The sequence below is a fragment of the Dendropsophus ebraccatus genome, chromosome 6, assembly GCF_027789765.1.
Source record: "Dendropsophus ebraccatus isolate aDenEbr1 chromosome 6, aDenEbr1.pat, whole genome shotgun sequence".
NCBI lineage: Eukaryota > Metazoa > Chordata > Amphibia > Anura > Hylidae > Dendropsophus > Dendropsophus ebraccatus.
The window spans coordinates 6,528,680-6,547,509 of NC_091459.1; the positions used below are offsets into that span (position 1 = coordinate 6,528,680).

At 41.6% G+C, this 18,830-nt stretch overlaps 1 protein-coding gene across 3 annotated transcripts in view; it reads left to right on the forward strand.

Moving 5' to 3' along the window:
- Nucleotides 1-18,830, forward strand: part of TNK2 (tyrosine kinase non receptor 2) — a 157,160-nt gene that overhangs the window by 48,640 nt on the left and 89,690 nt on the right. The window contains exon 1 of one of the 3 annotated variants that reach the window (XM_069974437.1): nt 14,394-14,657. The exons of the other annotated variants lie outside the window; for them this stretch is intronic. Within the exon in view, the coding sequence (XP_069830538.1) occupies nt 14,577-14,657 (81 nt within the window). The 5' untranslated portion in view covers nt 14,394-14,576. Of the gene's footprint in view, nt 1-14,393; nt 14,658-18,830 lie in introns of those variants that run through there. 3 annotated transcript variants of the gene reach the window in all.

The window sequence follows — 18,830 nt, forward strand, 5'->3', positions numbered from 1 at the left end:
GAGGATGGAAGGCATATCTGATACTAGTTATTGCATCACCACCACTAAATGAGGTCCTAATTATCTCCAATATAAACACTTCCATCTGATCTAAATTTTTCTTTAACCCCTTAAAGATGAAGCTTATTGTCTTTTTTGCGTTTTCGATTTTTCCTCCTCGCCTTCTAAGATCCATAACTCTTTTATTTTTCCACCTTCAGGGCCATTTGAGGGCTTGTTTTTTTCAGGAACATGTGCGATAAGGTCAATGCCTTTTATAACAAACTAAAGACATATGAGCTGGTACATATAAAATAGTTATGCAGGGCAGTGTACTTGCTCAGGTTGCTCATCTGTTCTAGTTCCTATGGTCATCTCACGTGTTATTCAGTACTGCAGCACCAGGCCTGGCATATGGAGGGTTTTATCTGACAAAAGCTGCTTACAGCACGAGACTTATGCTTAGTCTAAAGCTTTTCCGGGGAATATACTGTTCTGCATTAGACTGATGAAGGAAGAAGTGTATTGTGTTAATTATACAAATCTGCAGTATAGTCTGACTGAGCTGCCTGATTTATCTGCAGCTGACTGGAGCTATATTCACAGGCAGCAAATGTTCTGCATCTAATCATTAGCTCCATATGTCGGATGGAGTTGCCTTTGCAGCAAGTACGTGGATTTGTGCATGCTCCATTAAGATGAATAGGACAGACATCTCTGCAACAAAATCATAGTATAGTAAACATAGTATATACTCCAGCTGGGATTCCAAGCGGCTGCAGGAATAACTTACATGTCAGTTTTGTGCAGCTACTATTCATTGAATAGCAGCCACACAACGCTGACAGTTCACACTACACAACGGCCGCACTTTCCATTGTGTGCTATGGGGAATTGGGATGCGAGCGCACCCGAAAGGGGCCGGGTCCCATACACGTAGCTGATCCGCTGCGTGTATGGGACCCATTCAGCTTCACAGTACAGGATCCGCAGCGGATTTCCAGTACGTGTGAAGCTACCCTTTAACTGATTACATCACATCTGTGTTTTTCCTGGATTTTACGGATGTCAGATCTGTGTAATCCATGAAAAACGCAGATCTCATAGACTTCTATGGAGGAATCTGTGCCGTGATTGCGTCCGAAGTTATGACAGGTCATATTTTTCAACAAAACTGATTGCAAATCCGTGAAATGAACCACGGCCATTTCGGTAAGTCGAGTGAAAAGAATTCTTATAGCAAAGTGAAAAATGTTTTTGTTCCAACCAGAATGAATAATAAGAAGTAGTATGAGACCAAATGTTTCAGTCCTCCAGGACCTTTCTCAAGCCATAGGGTGCCTGTACCAAGTAAGAGGGTCAGCCAAGTCTGGTGGAGTGCACTCACGTTCCATTAAAAAAACGGATCATGTGAATAGCCCAATAGAAAGCAATGGGCTATAAAATTGTCCATCGTCATGGATCCGTGATCACGGACAACTTCACAGAATCTGAGTGCACTCCTCCAAACTTGGCTGACCCTCTTACTTTGTACAGAGACCCTATGGCTTGAGAAAGGTCCTGGAGGACTGAAACATTTGGTCTCATACTATTTCTTATTATTCATTCTGGTTGTAACAAAAAAAAAATTCACTTTGCTATAAAAATTCCTTTCACTTGACTTATGGAAGTGGTTGTGGTTCATTCCCTCTAATTTTATAGGAAGATGTTATTTTCCTATTGCTTTTAAAGAGTCACTGTCATGAATTTTTTTTTTTTTCAGAAATCAATAGTCCAAGCGTTTTAAGAAACTTTGTAATTGGGTTTATTAGGCAAATATGCCATTATCTGCATTTATGCACAAAGAAAGAAAAAGCAGAACAAATGGCGCTGCATGTGCAGATCAATATGACAGCATTCGTATCTTTGCAATCACAAATGCACGCTCACCTGTGGTCATACGTGCTCAGGTACGACTCTAATGTGCGCACAATGTATTAAATCAGGGTCTCCTGCCGTCCACCTCCCGAGGGTCCTTTCTGCTTCCCGGTGTACAAATCACAATTTTGTACAATAATGGTGGATCAAACGTAGGCGCCAAAACCCTTTTTGAAAGTCAGGTACAGATCTCCCAATTCAGAAGAAGACGCTGTCAGGCTCTTTGCAGATTAGTAATCTTCTTTATTGTTTATTGTTTATTTATACGTTTCGGGGGTCCACCGCCCCCTTCATCAGACATAACACCTTCCTTTACCGCCATGCTTTTATGTATAGCATACAGCATATTGAATGACCCGGAGCAGAATCACTGACCCTGTAGGTCACATGACATCACCCTCCATCGATCAATATATCCACCTATTTAGTTGGGGCTTTTACCAGGTAACCTCCAGATTAACTATAGGTCTTAAAATTCTTAAAACAAGGGTTTTATAATAAATAACTTATTATTATGGGAGGTGCAGGGGTGCATTCCTGCATGTTTGTCTGTTTGAACCCAGAGGTGATTGGATGGATTCATCATGGGTGAGTGCTTTTTCATTGAGCCACAGTAACCACATGGTTTTAGCTGGATGTGTAGATCATGTTAGAGTCCTGATAAGGGGCTTTTAATGGGTTTTTACAGTCTTAGAATGAAACTTGAACAAGTTACTCCTTTTAGATTATCTTAAATATGTCTTATATTGATATTGTTTTTACTACTTCATATCATTTGTCCGACAACAATATGTATTACTGTTTTTAAATGAAAATAATGTGATGTCATGTGACCTCCAGGGTCAGTGATTCTGTTCGGGGTCATTCAATTATGCTGTACATAAAATCATGGAGGTAAAGGAAGGTGTTATGTCTGATGAAGGGGGCGGTGGACCCCCGAAACACGTCACATTTAAACAATAAAGAAGATTACTAATCTGCAAGGAGCCTGACAGCGTCTTCTTCTGAATTGGGAGATCTGTACCTGACTTTCAAAAAGGGTTTTGGCGCCTACGTTTGATCCACCATTGTTCTACAAAATTGTGATTATCTGCATTTAAAAAGACTTTTCCCAGGTCCCCTCCTCCTCTCCTTTCTGTCATCCACAGCAAATAATCAGGAAATTGTGACTTGTTGCATCAGACACAACCCTGTCTGTTCTATAGAGAGAGGAGGGGGGAGGAGAGAGTTATGGTACTTTTACACGGAGCGATAATTCGCCCCATCGCACAATTAATAATTTTGAATGAACGATGTTTTTTTTATAACGATCAGCGTTTAGTACGGAAAAATCGTTATGCGATCGTTTTGCGATCGCTTAAGCCTATCTCACACATAGGTGAAATCATTGAAAGAATGTTTACACGGAACGATCTGAGAATTTTTTGCGAACAACCAAAGATTATTTGAGAACATGTTGAAAGATCAAAATGAACGATTTCTCGCTCGTCGTTTGATTGTTTGCTGCGTTTACACGTACGATTATCGTTCGAATTCGATCGTTATCGTGCAAATTTGAACGATAAATTGTTCCGTGTAAAAGGACCATTAGCCAGCAGCAGAGAGCTGAGAACAAAGGATTACACAAACACGGAGCTGGGTGACAGCCTATTCGGAGGTCAGAGAGGTCAGTGCTGACTGTCAGAGAAGATAGCCAGTGATGTATTTGTAGATTATCTCTTTGTTGTCCTGTTTTGGTGTTTTATTTCACTTTCTCCATAGGAGAACAATGAAGACAGGGGGAGAGCTTCAAACTGCTTTTTCATGATAAAAATTCATTTTTCGGCTAATAAACCCAATTACAAAGTTTCTTAAAATCGCCTGGACTATTGATTTCTGCGAAAAAAAATTCACGACAGTGACTCTTTAAGTCGAGATACTTGAGACCGCTCTTCTAAACTTAAAGTAACTCTGTACCCACAATCTGTCCCCCCCCCAAACGCCTTGTACCTTCGGATAGCTGCTTTTAATCCAAGATCTGTCCTGAGGTCCGTTCGGCAGGTGATGCAGTTATTGTCCTAAAAAACAACTTGTAAACTGGCAGCCCCGTGCCCCACGGGCATGGCTTAGAATATCTGTGCCCTAACTTTGCACCACCCCTCTGTCCCTCCTCCCCATCCTCTTCATTATTAGGAATGCCACTGGAACATTTTTTCCATGCTGAACATTGCACAGGTGCCTTAACGATCCAGCCCATGTGCTGGGCTGACACAGGTGGGGAATAGGAGACAATCTGCCTGAAGCATTCCTAATGATGAAGAGGGCGGGGAGGAGGGACAGAGAGGTTGTGGCAGCCTAATGCATACACAGTCTAGGCCATGGCCGTTGGGCACAGGGCTGCACTTTTCAAAGTTGTTTTTTAGGCCAATAACTGCATCACCTGCCGAACGGACCCCAGGACAGGATTAAAAGCAGCTATCCGAAGGTACAAGTGGTTTGGGGGGGTCATATTGTGGGTACAGAGTCGCTTTAATGTTTAAGGGTAGCTTCACACGTACCGTATCGCTGCGTTTTTAACGCTGCGTTTTTGGTGCGTTTTTTATATGCGCGTTTTGATTTTCACATGATTTTCATGTGAAAATCAAAACTCGCATGTAAAAATCGCACCAAAAACGCAGCGATAAAAAACGCGATAAAAACGCAGCGATACGGTACGTGTGAAGCTACCCTAAACCTGAATAAGATTGGAGCATTGCTCAACATTAAAAAAGGAAGAAAAACATGTGGGGGTGGAGGTCAGATTATTTGGTGTACTTTTCACACCCTTAGGAAACGTCATTCCATACAACTGAGTCAATTAGAGTTTTCTCCCAAAAAAGGGCTTTGTGTACAGTCATCTCGCCTTTTTACTGGCCTTTGCCAAATGTCCTCAGACTGGTGGGTGGCTGTGTACATTAGAGAAAACATCCCAGACTGGTAAACATTGCAGATAATTGGTGGTGTGTCACTGGGATGTTACAGCCTGTCCATGAATAGTCCCTTTAAGAGCTGTGTGACATCACGCTCACGTGTTTGAGAGTGCTGCACATAGGCTTGTGTCATGCTTCAGGTTAGACGCCTGAGCACAGCATCATGCTGGAGGTAAGACATGCACTGTCCTGTGTCAAACAACCCTCTCCACACTTAACTCTTTCAGTAGAACCGTTTTCTCTTGAACTTGCAGTCATGTTTGTGATTTATGCCGGAAAAAAAAACATAATCCAAAGACTTTAATAGAGCTGCTCAGTCTGTGTAACTAAATTAAACAAATCTGTGAATTGTTTTCTCTGCTCAGGTTGCCTGCGTACAGATGGCATGTGTCGTCCTTTCATTGAAACTGTTCCATGTAGTCCGTGTTTTTCTCTCATTTTCAGTTGATCAAGAACAAGACTTAAGTGGTTTTTCACTTGTATGAATGTTGGAGCATACATACACACACACTTACACACATATTCACACTCAGATACATACATACATACACACACACACTTACACACATATTCACTCTCAGATACATACATACATACACACACACTTACACATACACACACTCAAATACATACATACACACTCACACACACACACACACTCACATACACACAAATACATGCACACACATACATGCTTACACACACACTAACATACATACACGCTTACACATACAGTGGTGCCTTGGATTACGAGCATAATTCGTTCCGGGACCGTGCTTGTAATCCAAATTCACTCTTAAACCAAAGCGAATTTTCCCATAAGAAATCACTGATATGCAGAAAATTGGTTCCACATCCCCAAAATAATGATTTTTTTATTCTGAATAACATGTAGAAGAGATGAAACAAACAATGAGAAACAGCTGAATCTGTGATATTATAAGTAACTGAACAGTACAACAATCAGCATGTGGTATATAATGTATAGTAACTGTATAACCCTGATAACACAGCAGCAGAATATGTGATATAAGTTACTGTACAGTATAGCAATCAGCATGCGGTATATAATGTATAGTAACTGCATAACCCTGATAACAAAGCAGCTGGATATGTGATATATAAGTTACTGTACAGTATAGCAGCATGTGGTATATAATGTATAGTAACTGCATAACCCTGATAACACAGCAGCTGGATATGTGATATATAAGTTACTGTACAGTATAGCAATCAGCATGTGGTATATAATGTATAGTAACTGTATAACCCTGATAACACAGCAGCAGAATATGTGATATAAGTTACTGTACAGTATAGCAGCATGTGGTGTATAATGTATAGTAACTGTATAACCCTGATAACACAGCAGCTGGATATGTGATATATAAGTTACTGTACAGTATAGCAGCATGTGGTATATAATGTATAGTAACTGTATAACCCTGATAACACAGCAGCTGGATATGTGATATTATAAGTAACTGAACAGTATAACAATCAGCATGTGGTGTATAATGTATAGTAACTGCATAACCCGAATAACACAACAGCTGGATATGTGATATATAAGTTACTGTACAGTATAGCAGCATGTGGTATATAATGTATAGTAACTGTATAACCCTGATAACACAGCAGCTGGATATGTGATATATAAGTTACTGTACAGTATAGCAGCATGTGGTATATAATGTATAGTAACTGTATAACCCTGATAACACAGCAGCTGGATATGTGATATATAAGTTACTGTACAGTATAGCAGCATGTGGTGTATAATGTATAGTAACTGCATAACCCTGATAACACAGCAGCAGTTTGTAGATACAGGATGGAACTGCAGATCATCATAATGCAGTAGTGTAGTACAACAGGCTAGAATAGAGAAGCAGGGCTGCTGTCAGAGGTCTATGTGGTCACATGACAGCAATGGGGAAGGGGGTGTGTTTAGCATTGACTAATTAGGAAGTGAGAATCACAGAGCTGTGCAGGAGGACAGTGACAGAAACTTTATATACAGCAGTGTGAATGGCTGAGTGTAAGTGCAGGCACATTATAGCAGCAGTGTGTATAGCTGAGTGTAAGTGCAGGCACATTATAGCAGCAGTGTGTATAGCTGAGTGTGAGTGCAGGCACATTATAGCAGGAATGGAGAGGATGGGAAACACAAGGGCTAACAGATCTGCCATGATTTGGAAGGTGATGGAGACTTCCTGGGTCAAAGTACAGTGCTGTAGACCCCGCTATGCAGACCATGCCCCTCCCCCACTTGCGCTACCACCCAGTACAGGGAGCTCTTACACCAAAGCAATGCTCTTACACCAAGTTACAACTTTGAAAAATGGGAGCTCTTCTTGCAAAACGCTCTTAATCCAAGTTACTCTTAAACCAAGGTACCACTGTACTTTCACACACACGTACACACACTCACATACATACATAAATACACATGCTTACACACATACTTTCACATACATACATATGTACACGCGCTTGCACACACACACTTGCTTTAAGATCTTACTGGAGCTGCTAGGCATGATTAAGCATTAGGAATAAAGAATGTTATGAAGCATGAAAGAGAAGTTGTGACAAGAAATCCAGTGTTAATATATAATATTGTAGTTTAGGTTTCTATCACTTAAAGGGGTTCTCCAGCGCTACAAAAACATGGCCACTGGCTTCCAGAGACAACACGACTCTTGTTACCAGGTCAGGTGTGGTTTGCAATTAAGCTCCATTCACTGAAACTAAGTGGCAAACCCCACCCAAACTGGAGACAAGAGGGGGCTGTCTCTGGAAGAAAGTGGTCATGTTTTTGTAGCGCTGGAGAACCCCTTTAAAATGTTGGGGCAGAATTCTGACAGCATAAAGAAGGAAAATGTTCAGTCTGGACTGGAAAAATGTGATGCTTAAAAAAAAAAAAAAAAAAAAAATGTATACAGTGATCCCTCAACTTACCCTCAAGATACAATATTTTTAACATACAATGACCATCGTAACTTGAGACCAGACACAACATACAGTACAATGCTAGAGACAGTCAGGATCTGCGGCACATGTTAATAACTACATGATCAACCAATGAAACTGGCCATTTTACTGGTAAATCCCCAGTATTCCTGATAAACCTGCACTGGTTTACTGTCTAGTAATAATTCTCTGAGTATAGTGTGATACTACATGTCCTGTGCTGCTCTCTACCTGGGACAGTTTTCCATAGAATTTTGATCTCAACATACAATGGTCGTCCTGGAACCAATTAATATTGTATGTTCAGGGACCACTGTATATGTATCAGTATTAGATAGTTTGGGCGGATTCTCCCTCCCACTGTTTGCTTTATCTTTCTGTGTATTAATTATTAGGCCTTTGTCCCTCCATAGAGGAGATTTAGTAACTTCTGTCATATTCAGCCCAGCATACCATTATTTATATATATATATATATATATATATATATATATATATATATATATATAGCCCAGCATACCATTATATATATGTATATATATATACACAGCCCAGCATACCCATATATATATATATATATATACTGTATATATACAGCACAGTGTATGATTTGCTTTCCTTACCTCCTGGCTGTGGACATCTTTTTAAAAAATTATAAATGAACAAGGAAAACGCAGTGAGAACATAGCCTAAACGTGAATATATTGTGCAACGTTAAAAAATTATAAAGAAGCCTTGCTTACCTGTCTGCGCTATCCGGCATTGTCTCCTGCTCACTGACTGCGATGGGACAGGGCAGTGATTGACTGAGCGGGCTTTCACTTAGGGTGGTATTACACGGAACGATTATCGTTCGAAAAATCGTTAAATCATTCAGATTTGAACGATAATCATTTCATGTAATAGCAGGCAATGATTAAACGACCAACGAGAAATCGTTGATCGTTTAATAGGATCCGGACCTATTTTTATGATCGTTCGCTCATCGTTCGCATATCGTTCGGTGGAATAAGAATTCACAGCTGAAACGTACGCAATAGCGACAACTAACCAACCGCAAGAACGATCATAAATAACGATCATCGTTTCGTGTACTTGGGCGAACGATTTCGGGTCGTTTACCTTAGCGGTCATTTAAGATCGTTTATCGTTAATCGTTAGTCGTCGGAAAATTGCTTGGTGTAATAGTACCCTTAGTAGTTGACATCTATTGCCCAATTATGCCATAGCATAGCATAGATCAGTACTATGGGCGATCTGTACATAGAGTCTGCCTGAGAGCAGATTCTATCTACAGATCGCCAATACGACAGGAGTGGCTTAAGGTACAATTGATGGGGACCCCTCCAACGCTGCGGGGGTACCAATCTATCAGAGACAGGTGCTTAACCTGTCACTGACTTCCTTAAACATTGCAGCGTTTAAGGGGTTAATGACAGACAGCTGCAGGACCGCAGCTGCCTATCATCATCTCCGGTCCCAGCTATACTGATGTGTGCGGGATCAATCAAATTGGAGTGGCCCCGCACACATTTACAGCCTTGTCAGTGCAGGAACTTATACAGTATATACATTCCTACTTCATGGTGTATGTGCAGTAGGAACATATTTATATGTATTACTGACGTGAAGGGGTTAAATATGTTAAAAGACTAAATAAGGGTCAGGAGGGAAGTGTTTTTAGAAAAAAAAATGAACTCAAGAACAAGAGGAGACAGTGAGAGGTTATAGGGGAAAAGATCAGAGCAACGTGAGAAAATATTACTTTACTCAGAGTAGTAGATGCTTGCAACTAACTTCCAGCAGAGGTGGTTGGTAAATCTACAATAACATAATGTAACCTGCAATGTATATACATATATCTATCCTAAGATAATAAGAAGGGAAATACTATAAGGGTGGACTAGATAGAGCAGGGGGACTTTTTTTTTACTGACAATCTTCTATGTTTCTAAAATACAGCAGGGCTTACAGCAGATGATAGCTTCTGAAAGGTTTGATTTTTTTAGGCTGTGTTCACACGTACCCTATCTGCAGCAGATACCATCACTGTCAGTTTCAATGTTTTCCAAACTTGCAACGCAATTGTCATCCCGCTGCAAATATGTAAATGCCGGCCCCAATAACCCCCCCCCCCACTGGGAAGATACTGTACTCCACGCTCTGGCTGCATCTGAGGGTCCCGGTTCCTGAAAATCCCTACCAGCCAATCAGTGATTGCGGTGGAGCTGTGCACTGATTGGCTGGGCGGCACCTCCGGGAGCCTGCGATGCGGATTTCGCTGCAAACTTGCAGCGTGAAATCCGCTGCGGATACTGTACATGTGAACCCACCGTTATGGAGATAATTTACAAATCTGTAAAATTTTTTGCCACCAGTTGATTTCAAAACATTTTTTTCTCCAGAACTCCTCTATAAAGGTAATGCACAACCTTGAGTGCTTTTTTATGCTTTTTAATTATCGGAAAAAAAAAAGAAAAAAAAGTTCATTCTTTTATACAGCCTCCACAGTGTCCTGAGCCAATTTTTAAGCTAATTTGTGATCAGATCATAAGTCATCTTTGATGTGCTTGTAAATCAGCTGTCAGAGAACAGAGCACTACACAACCGGCAGTGGAGAACACCATGGAGAAAGTGCTTTTACACCATGATAAGTACAACACAAGAATAAAAAAAAATGCATTTGAAAGCTTTAAAGGGGTTGTCTGGTAAAAATAATAATAATGATAATAATATTAATAATAATAATTTTTACATAAATATGCCCAGCCTGCATGACATAAGAAAGCGAGACTGTACTTACCTCCCTCGCTCTCCCACAGTCCCCATTATCCTGGCAGCCATTTTTTGGCTGCGCTTCACTTCCTGCTTCTGGACTCAGTCTTTCTTTGGTCATGCAGGCAGGGCATAATAATTGCAATTTTTTTTTCTACCTGACAACCCCTTTAAGGCACTTATATGCTTTTTATACATATGAAAAAGAAAGCCTCTAATCTCCTGTAATAAACAAGCTATGCCAGGTTTGGGGAATCACCTCTTTAGCAATTAAAGCTTACATAAATTTGCGGGTTAATTATGCGTTTGTAGAATTACCACTTAGTCATCTGAATATATGAAAGCTTCTCCAACATCTGCAAGAAGAAAAACTTTTTGTTAGTGGTTAGTAAGATTATTTGTTCGTTAGTAAAGTTACCACAGAAATATATAGAGGATTGAGTTATTCAGCAGCACCAGTAGTCTGAGGCTTTCCTCCTATCCATCAGGCAGCTTCTCAGCATTAAAGGGGAACCCGCGCTGTTATGCTGCGTTTACATGGTACGATTACCGTTCCAGTTTTCGCAATAACGATCGCATTTGAGCGATAATTGCAATAACAATTTTTCTTATGAATTTTCAAACGATTTTTCTTACGCATTTTCTAACGATTTTTCTAACGATTTATTCGTCTAAACGCTGATTGTTATAAAAACCACATAGTTGCTTTAAAATCGTTAAACGATAGATTGGGCGAATTATCGCTCCGTGTAAACGCAGCATTAGAAGTGTAATCCTCGGTCTGTAGCACCGGCGAGGCAGGTCGGATTGGCATTCTGGGGGCCGGGCGGTGCTCCTAATTACACACCGAGGATTGCTTGAAGGAATATGTAGGAATGGGGAATACATACTTTAGAGGCACTGACTGCCTTAACTAAATTATTACAGTTTTTCTTTTTTCTTTTGCTATACGTACACAAGATAATTTAAAGAGGAAGTATCAGCAGGTTCGACAAATCTGACCCGCTGATAGCTCCCTTTTGCACAGGAGGCACTGAGGAGGAAGCTGTGTCTTACCTTCATCCTCGGCACCGTTCCCGTGCAGTTAGTAGTTTACTCCTTGGTCCAGTAAGACCCTTTGGGGCACTACCCGCCCCCTTAGCGCTGATCCGCCCCTGGACAGCTCCTTCTAATGATTATCAATGGGATGGTCTGGATTGGCGCTATGGGGGGCGGACAGTACTCCAAATAGACAGTACTCCAAATAGAGACACACTATAGGAGACACACTATAAGAGACACACTATAAGAGACACACTATAAGAGACACACTATAAGAGACACACTATAGGAGACATACTATAAGAGACATGCTATAAGAGACATACTATAAGAGACACACTATAAGAGACACACTATAAGAGACACACTATAAGAGACACACTATAAGAGACATACTATAAGAGACATACTATAATAGACACGCTATAAGAGACATACTATAAAAGACATGCTATAGGAGACACACTATAATAGACATACTATAATAGACAAGCTTCAATAGACACGCTATAAGAGACGTGCTTCAATAGACATACTATAAGAGACATGCTATAGGAGACACACTATAAGAGACACACTATAAGAGACACACTATAAGAGACATACTATAAGAGACACGCTATAAGAGACACACTATAAGAGACACGCTATAAGAGACACGCTATAAGAGACATACTATAAGAGACACACTATAAGAGACATACTATAAGAGACATACTATAGGAGACACACTATAAGAGACACACTATAAGAGACACACTATAAGAGACATACTATAAGAGACATACTATAGGAGACACACTATAAGAGACATACTATAGGAGACACACTATAAGGGACACACTATAAGACATACCTTCCTCCTCAGCGTCTCCTGTACAATAGGGACATATCAGCAGGTTACATTTATCTAACCTGCTGATATTTCTGCTTTAAATCAATTCAAATGCTTATTACTGACCAAAATATCTATGTGGAGGGTTTTTTATTTGAAACATATTTTTATTCTATTTCTAGAAATCAAGAGTTATTGACATCTATAAACTACCGTATATTATAGAGACCAGAGTGCTTTATGATATATAGTAGCTACCAGTATATTTTGTTTATGTTCCTTTAGGTTTTTACTATTCATCTCCTTTTATTTGTTTGTAGTTTATTTTATTATATTTAGTAATCCAGACACTGCATAGGTTTATACAGTTTTTTTTTTTTTTGTAGAGCAGGAGCCTTGTTCTATATGCAGAGCTTTGTTGTGTCACCTCATACTGGAGTGACAGGTTTCCTGATACACACGAACACGTTTTCTCTAATCTGACAATAGTAGCGCACTGCCAGGACAGGGGGGAGATACTTTATACCTATTACACAAGGATAACATGGGTCTAGTCCATATATAAAACCCTATTCATTCAGGATTTCTTTAAAATACATGATACAAATCCAGCAGCAATTTTAACACTGACAATCACCAAATAAAATATATAAGGGTAACACCAATCCCTCTTACTGTATAGGTATATATTATTGCATGCTCGTACTCTTCTGGTCATCCCACCATCTTATGTACGCATATATATGTGACCAGAATCTACCTATTTCTATCTACAAACCATGCCCTCCTACACTGACTCCCATTTACACAGCGTTCTGACAAGTGCTTCCCGATCTTCCACAGGGAACGTTGTTTCTATATACTGCCAGCCGGGAAGTGACAGGGAATGGTCTCACATTGCAGAATTTATGATTAATGACATAAAAGCAGAGCGTGGTGTTATAAACCATAAGGTGTGTTCACCTACTCATATGCTGCATATTCAACTACTATTGCTACATAGGATTTCATTCCCATTGAATTTATTAGTAAGATTTAAAAGAAGTGTAATTTTTCCTTCCACTATCCCTCAGTCCTTCTGTGTTATTACATTTCCTCCATTTTTTCTTCAGCGAATGTTTATGTGTGTGGAGTAAGGATGGCGAGTTGCCGTCAGGAGACGGTGGAGCTCCCTCCGCTCAGCATCGCCATGCTCACCCCTCCTTCCCTTTTATTATCATGAAGATGCATGGCTGTGGGGGTGGTGCTGCCCAGCAGATGTGCTCTGGGTGCTCGCCGCTGGGTTGGGAGGCTCTGCTCAACCTTCACTAATCTGCAGTGAGAGGTGGAGACAGAGAGGAGCTGCTGGCACTGACACAGAGAGGGAGGGCGAATGTTGTACCCAGCACTGGGGGGGGGGGGGGGGGGGGGGGGGGGGGGGGGGGGGGGGGATTGACGCTGCAGTGCAGAACTGCGACAGCCTTTTGCATGGCCAGTTACATCTATCATATACATGGATTAGAATTACTTTACAGATTGGACTAACATGCCAGCATCCCCTGCTGCACCCCCTATAGTTTCCTGATGTCAGCAACATTGAAGGATACATCACAGTATTGTGTGTGGTTCCAACCTCTGCTGGGAAAATACTTTTTTTTCTGTGGTTTTCCAGGGTCTGCAATGGCACAGTGTGGACTGTCATTGAACTAAAATGCAGCAGACAGTATTTATTATTGCATAGTGTCCAGTGTCCTTGACAGATGAAACAAGGTTGCAGCATCCAGCTTCCAGCATCTGCTTGATGTATAACCATGCAGCCTGTGTGCATCTGTATACACCACCAACCTGTGTTCTCTTAGCTGCTCTGCTGGTGCTGCGGACAGTCCCTCTTCCATACTGTGTGCTCTCTGCTGTCACTCCAGCGCTGCTTAATCTCCTGACATCATTGAGATGAGCACACCACATAAAACCAGCGCTCAGGTCAGCCGCACGTCTCCCCGATGATTCCTAATGGCGGAACTTATTCCCAAGTATTTCTTGCCATGTGATTGTTCTTCCCCTGTTTGACCGCTTACCCGAAGACGGTCCCTATGGCTTCAAAGTGGTTCCTTTTTCGGTGACTTCCCTATGACAGAATACCAGGAGAACATGGGGGAGAAATCTGACTATCAGAGACTTCCTAGCAAGGAGATCAAAGAGGAGAATGAGGTAATACTGCTCTCAATGTACTCTGAAATAATGGGGGTGGTAGTCTTGCCTTACCAAGGTTAATTCATCAGGTTTTTATGTGCAGCTTTTAACCTGTTCTATCCCACATATCCAGCAGGTGTATAACTCTATACAGTAATACCTCGGTATTTGAACGCTTCCTAACCCGAACTGATTGATCTTTGAACGAAAAATTATGTTTATTGGTCAGAACTCAAACTTTGCTCGGTATCTGAACTTTTTTGTGAGCATGGATGGTGGGTTGTACCTGGGGAGTTCAGCACTGGAGAAGCTTCACATACACTACAGTACTGTATAAGACTGCTGGAATGCATATACAGCACAGTAGTAGTACAGTCAGTGCACCACCATCTCCCATCCTGTACTGTATAAGACTGCTGGAATGCATATACAGCACAGTAGTAGTACAGTCAGTGCGTCACCATCTCCCATCCTGTACTGCATTGTAAAAGACTGCTGGAGTGCATATACAGCACAGTAGTAGTACAGTCAGTGCACCACCATCTCCCATCCTGTACTGTTTAAAACTGCTGGAGTGCATATACAGCACAGTAGTAGTACAGTCAGTGCACCACCATCTCCCATCCTGTACTGTATAACATTGCTGGAGTGCATATACAGCACAGTAGTAGTACAGGCAGTGCACCACCATCTCCCATCCTGTACTGTATAAAACTCCTGGAGAGCATATACATCACAGTAGTAGTACAGTCAGTGCACCACCATCTCCCATCCTGAACTGTATAAGATTGCTGGAGTGCATATACAGTACAGTAGTAGTACAGTCAGTGCACCGCCATCTCCCATCCTGTACTGTATAAGACTGCTGGAGTGCATATACAGTACAGTAGTAGTACAGTCAGTGCGTCACCATCTCCCATCCTGTACTGCATTGTAAAAGACTGCTGGAGTGCATATACAGCACAGTAGTAGTACAGTCAGTGCACCACCATCTCCCATCCTGTACTGTATAAAACTGCTGGAGTGCATATACAGCACAGTAGTAGTACAGTCAGTGCACCACCATCTCCCATCCTGTACTGTATAACATTGCTGGAGTGCATATACAGCACAGTAGTAGTACAGGCAGTGCACCACCATCTCCCATCCTGTACTGTATAAAACTCCTGGAGAGCATATACATCACAGTAGTAGTACAGTCAGTGCACCACCATCTCCCATCCTGAACTGTATAAGATTGCTGGAGTGCATATACAGTACAGTAGTAGTACAGTCAGTGCACCGCCATCTCCCATCCTGTACTGTATAAGACTGCTGGAGTGCATATACAGTACAGTAGTAGTACAGTCAGTGCACTGCCATCTCCCATCCTGAACTGTATAACATTGCTGGAGTGCATATACAGTACAGTAGTAGTACAGTCAGTGCACCACCATCTCCCATCCTGAACTGTATAAGATTGCTGGAGTGCATATACAGTACAGTAGTAGTACAGTCAGTGCACCACCATCTACCATCCTTTACTGTATAAGATTGCTGGAGTGCATATACAGCACAGTAGTAGTACAGTCAGTGCACCGCCATCTCCCATCCTGTACTGTATAAGACTGCTGGAGTGCATATACAGCACAGTAGTAGTACAGGCAGTGCACCACCATCTCCCATCCTGTACTGTATAAGACTGCTGGAGTGCATATACAGCACAGTAGTAGTACAGGCAGTGCACCGCCATCTCCCATCCTGAACTGTATAACATTGCTGGAGAGCATATACATCACAGTAGTAGTACAGGCAGTGCACCACCATCTACCATCCTGTACTGTATAAGATTGCTGGAGTGCATATACAGTACAGTAGTAGTACAGTCAGTGCACCACCATCTACCATCCTTTACTGTATAAGATTGCTGGAGTGCCTATACCATACAGTAATGCTGTAATAAATGATACTGTAGGAAGTATTGGTGGCTGCTGGAACCAGTTACACACATATACATTGTTTCCTATGGGAAGACACTGCTCGGTTCTACACTGTATTCTGATTGGGAATAATACTTTGTTTATTATTTGTGAAGGAGTACAGGTTTAGTTTTTTTAGTGGAATGGTGATAAATGTGTGTCTACCACCTGCCGGGCAGCGTCTATTACTCTAGTTTTAATCCATAGTGATGGGATTTTTGGGGGAGAATACTTCTTACAAACGCCGCCGTTTAATATTCTCTCCCATCATGCTTGTTAAGCTGACTTTAGAATTTCTCCCTAGTTGCCCTGCGGTTTCTATGGCAACTCTTCAATCGCTGTTTGTTGGTTGGTCGATGTTTTTTTGCAGCGACAGCCAACTGGAGTATAAATCATGGCCGCATGGTGTGAATGCATTTTGCTTAACTCTTTGTTATTGGGGATTGGTGTGCTGTTTTGCAGTCACACACTGAGTCCTGGGAATAAACATTTCCCTTTTGTTATTAATCCTGCTTTCTGCTTTTGGCCTGTGAAGTTGTACAATAAGACTGACTGCAGATGGAAGTTAGTGTCGCATTTAACACTGTAATATCTGAATTGTAACATGTCACAGTATCCATCTCACGTCCTTGTTTTTTTACATGACTTCAGTGTTATGCAACCAGCCAAGGTATGGCTGCCATGTGTAATTACATTACAGCAATCTGTAGCACCTTACTGCAATGGCTGATCGCTGTAGTGTTGTCTGTGTGGCTGCATCCTAACAACACAGTGTGAGCAGTCATTTTACACTAGGACTGGGGAACCTTCAGCCCTCCAGCTGTTGCAAAACTACAATTCCCACCATTCTTGGGCAGATGAAGTTTTAACTTCAGTTGCCCAGGCTTGATGAGAATTGTAGTTTTGCAACAGCTGAAGGACCAAAGGTTCCCCATCCCTGTTTTTCACCATGCAAGCTTGCAGAATGAACTAGTCTGGCATGCATACAGCAGCTCAGGAAGCAGATGATAGGACACATCTCGCGGCGGTGCACATCTGAAGATATTGAGACTATTTGTGTACTGGCCCTGCTGTTATGGACCCTTTCACATTGTGGTAGTGGTGACATATTTTCCCAATTAAAACTGTACCTGTGGGTTAATTTTTTTTTTATTTTTTTTTCAGAAATCAATAGTACAGGCGATTTTAAGAAACTTTGTAATTGCATTTTTATGCATTTTTATCTTGAAAAAGCAGTTTGAAGCTCTCCCCCTGTCTTCATGGTTCTCTTATGGAGAGGGGAGGGGCGGAGGGAGATGAGGCACCAAAACAGGACAAAACTATTAGTTAATTTACAGCTACATCACCGGGCTATCTCCTCTGAAGTCAGCTCAGCACTGACCTCTCTCACCTCTGAATACCGCTGTCACACAGCTCCCACTGTGTAATCCTTTGTTCTCTGCTCTATGCTGGTGATTAAAGGGGTACTCCGGCGGGGAGGAGGGTGGGATCCCGCCTCCGTCACTGACTGGCTGAGCGGACTTGAAACGTCACGTCTCAAGCCTGCGTCAGACACCAGGAAGCGTCCGGGCAGCAGGGACCGTAGCGCCGCGATACAGGACCCGCTGCTGGAACCGGGGAGGTGAGTGGACGTCGTTGCCCTTAGCCACCTCCTCCCCGACCAGATCGAAAAAAAAGCCCCCCCGCCGGAGTACCCCTTTAATCTCCCTCCTCCCCCCTCCCCTCTCCATAGGTTACACAGGGCTCGACTGATGCAAAAGAGTCGAGATTTCCTGCTAATGAGCAGTGAATGAGAGAGGAGGGAGAGGGGGGACCTGGGGAAAGTCTTTTTGAATGCAGATAATGGCAGATTTGCCTAATAAACCTAATTACAAAGTTTCTTAAAATTGCCTGGACTATTGATGTGTGCAACAAAAATATATGACAGTGACAGATAAAACAGATAAAAAAAAGGTAAAAGAAATGTGAAGGATATGGTCTAACATTACATGTACAGAGAAGATATGTTAAAGTCTTTCATTATATAGTAATGTAACATCTGGCAGCAGCTTTATTGATATGTCTATGATTTTGACTAAACTTTGTGCAGGGAGTTTTCTGTGTTTAAATGTACAGGTGTCATTATAATTGTACCTATGGCCGGTATGGCATCTGTAAATGTTTAGAGTAGTATCTGTTATTACAGGGTAACCACGGTGCAGTATGTAGTATTGTGTCATATGTACATAACCTG